Here is a 7370-nt window from a genome sequence, read left to right on the forward strand (position 1 = left end):
CCCTACATTGGGAGGTATTGCTCATTTTATTACGAATGAACCTACGCGTGTCGTGTCAATAAAAATTATATTTCTAAGTCTGAGATATTTATAACTAGTCATTGCATATTTATTTATCATTGTACATTGTGAATAAGTGCAAAATATGGTATGTTACCAATTATAATTAAGTAATTACTTTAAAAAAATATTAACTAGCCATCCATTCTCTTCCATGTTTGAACTGAACCCACATCGTGACCTACTGACAAAACAAGTCCGATCGCACATTGTTTTCCCAACGCAGTCGGATCCATTCAGAATCTCATTACACTTGAAAAGGTACAGCTTCAAAATCTGGCGCAACGCCGTTCTCATGGACGTGTCTGTCGTTAGAGCAGCGTGAGGTGACCATTACTACGTACAAAGAGTTGCCTAAAATAGAGAGCTTTTGTGAGGCGGGATGAGGGACGAGGCGGGGGCGGGGCGGACGCCGGTTAGCCGGCGGCTCAGTCGCGCCGCGCCACACAGTCGTCTCGCACGCTGCATCTACGCGTGCCTTCCAAAGGCGCACGCGCACGCGATAACGACCCCCGCCGCTCCTCCTCACCGACACGTGCTCCAAGTGCTCATGTAATTAAAGAAGACCAACTCAACATGCAAGAACAAAGTTCGTCGCGATCAAGTAAATCGACACTCAACTCTTTGGAAAGCGCTATCATCAAACTCAAGAACAATCTACAAATACAAGACAGCAAGACCACGGACATGAATAGTCTTCTGACCACTGACCCACCGTCACCGCAATCGGATACAAAATCGAATGCAAGTAAGAGTCCTAGTTCATCCTCATCTACAAACTTTAACTTATCAATAGCATCCGCCGCGTTGTTACAAGAAAACATGTTGCAACGATCGCTTCAAGGCGTAGTTATTTCCTTGCAAAATGCAATGATGAATTCTCTACAACAAGCCGCTCTGTTGCCTTCAAATTCCGCAGCGGCGGCAGCACTGAACTTGCAAGCATTGGAATCATATTTGACTCTACAACGTTTGACATCGGTGTCATCTGTAAATACTACAAGCCCGCCTACTTCCTCTGATAATAGCTCTTCAAAACAAGATATACTTAGGATAGCCACAGCAAGTGCAAAGATAAGTGAAGTTGATGCTACGGAAAATACAAAAGAGTTATGTCCTAAAACTCCAGAAGAATATCCGTTATCTGATGCTATAGCAGCTGAGGATGTAGATTTATCAGAAGAAGTAGAGGAGGACTTAGCCTTACTAGACAATGAAGATGAATTTACTTTAGAACAACACTTGGAATCAAGCTCAAAAAGCTATGGTTATAATTCACCAAACCTAGATAATGGATATCCAAGTCTTCTAATGAATGCAATGTATCAGCAACAAATGAATGGAAGTTCACCGCAAGCTCCTTTGTCGCCCCAAGCGTCTAATTCATCAAAGTCGACAAATAGTTCAACGTCGTCCACTGGAAGTAGTATATCAAATAAACAGAAAACTACTGGTAGTGGACCTAGAACGAAGAAACAATTTATATGCAAATTTTGTAATCGCCAATTCACAAAATCATACAATTTACTTATACACGAAAGGACGCACACCGACGAAAGGCCTTACTCATGTGACATCTGCGGAAAAGCTTTCCGACGGCAAGATCATCTAAGGGACCACAGGTAAATTAATATTCACATATTCTTAATTTTCATTAAAACTCATCTTTGTTTGACCTCTTAAGGTCAATGAGAAAGTGATAATGATCATTATTTTATTAAATATCTATTTGCTTGACGGGAACATCATTAAAATATACGTATTGCTTGTTAGTTCCATGGATTTATAATCGAGTATGAGAAATGTTACTAACTGGTTTTATTCTCTCGTAAGAACCTTACACTACATGAATAACAGTAAATTTATTTATGATTCATGTGTACATATTTTATAGGAGACCGCAAAAAGGACTAGATTTCATTTCAACAGGTGTTAAAAAGTAATCTTGTCACTAAAATAAATAAAATATAATTTTAATATCGCTTCATAACTTACAAGTGATGTTGGTATGTTAATAACACATGATATATGTAAATTACTAATGTTAAAAACATGATGAAGTCGCCAACTAATAAAAAAAATATAGAGACATATCATACGGAAACCATTCCGAGAATCGGAATTACCTTCTAAATAACTTTTTAATGTCTCATCGTGGGCATAGCTGGTTTGTTATCTCAAACATTATCTTCACACCTCAACCCTAAATAAGTAAATCAATTGCAGTGATTAATATTGTTTCGTTACCATGAATGTTGGGGATCGGATGGCCCGTCCCTTTTATTATAAGATAAAAGTAAATGTCTTGGTGAATTCAACGGCTCCACGATTCTCATTTTTCGATATCAATAAAAGATTTCGGTCGTCGGAGTCTCGGCGCGAAACGTTATGAACATCTTTTGAATAATGGCGGTGAGGGAAAAATATTAAAAACAAAAAGGGTTAAGTATGGACCGGGCAGATGGTATCGACAAGTCGTTCGTCACGCTCGTAAATTATTTCAAAAAACCGCCGCTAATCCAAGAACAGACGATGTTTTAATTTTGACTCTTCATTTTTTTCCCGTTCTACATCGAATGCCATATAAATCTCAACCTATCTTTGTATCACTAAATATTTTTGTTATGCAAAAAAATAGAAAATAACGCATAAGAGATACAGTTTATCAAATAAATAGCTTCTAATCTCCAAACATGCAGTGGAGTTATCTTAAAAACAATAAATTTGATAATAGCATTACAACAAGTCATAATATCTATTAATCTATTGCTTTACTTTGGGATCGAAGTCCAAAAAGAGCTAAAGGTGTTGAATTTTTAACACCTGTCTCTCGGCGATTTCCTCTCAAATCACCGTATCTCTTCGGCAATAAAATAAATTCCGTGTAGGCGCTGGAGGGCTAACCCGAGCCGAGCCGGGCCTGTCGATGTTCAATCGATGTCCGTTGACACGATACATTATAATGGACCGGGGCAGGCGTTCGACGGGTTTTAACAAAGCACGTGGTGATCCTGACGTGAGGATTAATATGGACGACAAAAAAAACATTATAAACCCTCACATGTACCAGTTCGGTATTCGAGCTTTAGAGATTTTTTACGCAAAGCGACGATGATGATATCAAATAATCTGTGGATAACATATTTTTTTGATTCGTTTGATATTCGATAATTTTTACACAATTAATCTGTTCATTACTATAAATTGTAGGTATAAATAATCGATATAAAATTGCATTGTTAATTAAATGGTTACTCCAATTAGGCCTAACACTACGCCCGCGCCCATATCACGAAACGCTTGGTTGAGCGCGTTCAAACCTAATCACCGTCATCATCTGGCGTTTTATAGTGAATTATTCTTTCATTCATCATCTTGTTCACCTCCTTATCGTCACCGATCTAACTTATATCGACGATTATTACAGGTATTATGTTACGAAGAACACGTCGTAATTTTCTCTTGAAATCTGTTTGTTTATCGATACTTACGGAGATAATTTCCTCAACCTGTGTATTCGATTGCCGGTTTTCTTGTTATGCGTTATTATTGATTACACGTTACTCCGTGTTAATTGTACGTTGTACGACTAAATTTAATTTGGGATTCTTGTTTTGTGTGTTGAAATGTTCAACCACATTTCAAATTTATGTTCAAGGTTTTTTATTTTTATTTACAAGAAACACAATCTCATCAATAGATTAGCTATTTATTTTGTTCTAATGTTTATACAAAATAGCCAACAGAGGATTATCAGAATCTTATTTATTTTACCAACCATCGTCCCGAAATCCCCAACCATATAACCAGGTCTATCAAACAACGGGAACTATAACCTGTTTTTGAACTTATCAATCACCAACCTTATGATCTAATTTGATATTTCTCAGTTTACTTTTACATCAAAAACTTTGCATTTGTTAATGTCTGCGTGGTGTAAATTAATGATATTGGTTATAAAAAGATGAGTGTATGCCAATTTATTACCAATATCCCCCGGGCCCATGTTTGCTTCCCGCCTGTTTTTACACAAGGTGTACAGCACTCGGCTATGTTTCGGCGCCCGAAGACATGATGTATTTATTATGTTCCTACGTTTAATTGTGCCCTTATTTATGAAATCATTATTTAATATTTATTAAATAATATTTATTGTTCACGTGTTTTTTTTTTTTCATATAATTCTTATTTTGTGTCATAATATTGTGTAACTTGAAAAGTAGGCCTAAGTTCTGCCTTATTAAAGAAATTATACTTGATGTTTTTCTAATTAAATATTTATTTCCAGATACATTCACTCCAAGGAGAAGCCATTCAAGTGTATGGAATGCGGTAAGGGCTTCTGTCAATCAAGAACATTAGCCGTCCACAAAATCTTACACATGGAAGAATCCCCTCACAAATGTCCCGTGTGCAGTAGAAGTTTTAACCAAAGGTCAAACCTGAAAACCCACCTTTTGACGCACACTGACATAAAGCCATACAACTGCTCTTCCTGTGGGAAAGTTTTTAGGAGAAACTGTGACTTGAGACGTCATAGTTTAACTCACAATCTTGTTGGTGCTTCCTCTGTGAACACCTCGCCTAGTGGAAGCAACGGGAAGAGTCCTCTACTCAATCCCAACTTTCCTATTGATAATTTAGACGACAATGACAATTAGGCAATAAATTCAGAGTGAAAAAGTGTACAGTGTTTCATAAGACTGATTAAATTCTTATAACGATGCCTTATAGATAAACAAAATGATTTTACTATTCAAATAAGAACTAGTTGCAGCAAATATTGTAATTTAATGAAACATTTTAAATGTTTTTTTTTACTTTAGCTAAATATGTTTTAGTTGTATCGAAAATGTTTAAAACTTTATAAGAAAGTTGTCATAAGTTTTGATAATCTTGTTGTATAAATTGTTGCAAAAAAATATACTTTACTTAGCGCACTGCGTGAGTATTACATATAATTTTGTGACATCCCGTTGAAATTCATAATAAACTTTTTCTATTGTTATTTTGTTGTTTGAAATTAAAAATAAAGTGAAGTTTGAAGTAAAAGAAGGAATATATGTATGTTACAGAAATTGCCTAAAAAATCATTGATTCTGTAAAATAAAAGATTGCTCCTCATTGACATAAAAGAATATGACAAAGACATGTTTTTAGAAGCGTAGACCATTATAATATGGTGGTATAGCCATAATTGTTATATAAAGTTTTATCTGTTATCGGTTACACTGACTTTATTCTTGAATGTATTTTTTTTTGTGTTTGTATCTATTTTTATTGTACACTTACAAATACCGGTTAAACAACTTACACCTGACCCACTCCTTTATATTAGCATTATTTAATTTAAGTTTCTTCTTAAACTTTGTACATTATCTGATCTCATTTTTGTATGTGAATAAAAACTATTTTAGTCAATTTGTCACAGCCGTCCAATTATTTTGATAAGCTGTATATATACCTATAGCAAAAGGTAATATTTTTAAGAATATGTGTATAAAGTCTTCCTCTGTTCTTGGATGACATTGTTTTTAAAACTTAGATGTCGCTTGTTAAGAAATTATAATAAATTTAATGATTTTTTTATTACAACAGTTTTATTTTAAAATCCATTCGTTGTGCCTATTACATGTTTAGTTGAGCTAAAGAATATTATTAACGAGTACTAGAACCAAGGTTCAAACCAGAAGATTTTATTATAACTTGGGGTACAAATAAAACGACGCGGATAGCAATTATTAAAATAATTAGCAATTAAATTTCTTTGCTTAAAAATGAAAGTCGAAACTTTTTCTAATATTGGAACATACATCTTAATATCTTTCTCGCCTGCGTTTTCCCGGTTTCACCCTCCACTGCTATTCTTAGGGTCCCGGAGTTGCAGCACTTCTCTCACCACTTTATCCGGCCTATCATATCTTATGTTTAAAGTCAATTGGCTCCAAAACATCATTTGAGACTCGTAGCTAGTCTTTCTTTAGCCTGCTCATGGCGGAGGTGGCACACTTAGCTTCTGTGCTTTTATTTTCTATTTTATCATTAGCATTGCAGAATTATTTATAGATTCTACGTAGGTACTTATTTATTTCCTAATTGCTGATCTAATGAATTGTTATTAATATTCCATATAGTACAACAGGACTTATTGAACTTTCTAGAAAAATATAGGATATGGAAGCTAGATATTCGCAGCTATGACCGCGGGTGGTATCATCTACCAGATGTTGGTCCCGATTGAGACCTCAGGTAGAGAGCCCTGGGTCCGGGACCCAAGACGTAAGTATGTAAAATAAAGTCAGATGAAACAATAAACACCGTTAATTAAATCGCTGCAGTAGTATAGTTTGTACCACTGCTTCTTTCATGCTTTGGAAGCGGAAGTAACTAATTAAGTTTATTTGACTTCAATAATTTATGAATGTAATAGATGAAGCGATCGAGACAAGTGGAAATATGTAGTATATGCCTACCCCTCCATTAAAGTGGTGTGATTTGAAATGCATGTCAAAGATAACTTGAATCCAAATTTGGAAAATTAAAAATCTGATAAAAAATTGCGATTCCTTTCAGTCTGAGAAAAGTATGGTCGTTGAAAATAATATAAATTGGAATAAATATCATCTTATTATTATAAAAACGCTTAAAGTTACGATATCGTAACGATTGAAAGAAAATGAGAAAAAGTGAGAATTATGTAAAAGGTACAACGAAATACCTACATTTAATTAGGTACTTTATTTTTGGTACTTACCTGAATCAATATAGGTACGGATGTTATCGAAAATAAAGTGAAAAGAGCTTTACATACACGTACATATCACGTCTTTTTCCCTTTACATGTAGACAGAGCTAATTGTTACAAAAAAGCTATGTTAAGCAGAATGATCAAAGAATTTCGATCATAGTTTATTTTTATTTGTTTATTAAAATATGACTATTTTTGATATAACAATTCAACATATCTTATTATAAATACATAAATATCTTGTAGGATTGTAAGTGGACCACTGCGGTCATTCAAAATCTTCGTGCTTTAAGATCGACATATGAATAAATTATATATGTAAAATAAAAAATATATCTTGCCAATAATACATTTCTTTAAATATTTAATTCCCTTAAAAATAACAGATGGCGTTAGTAGTATCAAACGTAGAGTAAATTTAATTGTTCTTACAATATTGAAGATTTTACAAGCCTTTTCAAGTTAAGAACAAAAGTATTTATTACTATTTTATGCGGTCACTTTTTTACCAGAAACCAAAAAAGATGTATGTTTATCCTATCTAATTACTCCCCTTTAATAA

The 7370-nt window shown here is 34.3% G+C and overlaps 1 protein-coding gene across 1 annotated transcript; it reads left to right on the forward strand.

Moving 5' to 3' along the window:
- The first annotated feature begins 484 nt into the window (after positions 1-484).
- LOC106143415 (protein sister of odd and bowel) lies at positions 485-5560 on the forward strand. Its single transcript, XM_013345493.2, has 2 exons — positions 485-1682; positions 4349-5560. The coding sequence occupies exons 1-2, from the start codon at positions 637-639 to the stop codon at positions 4719-4721; spliced, it is 1419 nt and encodes a 472-aa protein (XP_013200947.2). The 5' UTR covers positions 485-636; the 3' UTR covers positions 4722-5560.
- The last annotated feature ends 1810 nt before the right edge of the window (positions 5561-7370 follow it).

Source organism: Amyelois transitella, chromosome 17, assembly GCF_032362555.1.
Source record: "Amyelois transitella isolate CPQ chromosome 17, ilAmyTran1.1, whole genome shotgun sequence".
Lineage (NCBI taxonomy): Eukaryota > Metazoa > Arthropoda > Insecta > Lepidoptera > Pyralidae > Amyelois > Amyelois transitella.

Coding starts and splice junctions, on each gene's coding strand:
- LOC106143415 (XM_013345493.2), top strand. CDS start 637: ATGCAAGAACAAAGTTCGTCGCGATCAAGTAAATCGACACTCAACTCT. Junction 1,683..4,348: donor GATCATCTAAGGGACCACAG/GTAAATTAATAT, acceptor ATTTATTTCCAG/ATACATTCACTCCAAGGAGA.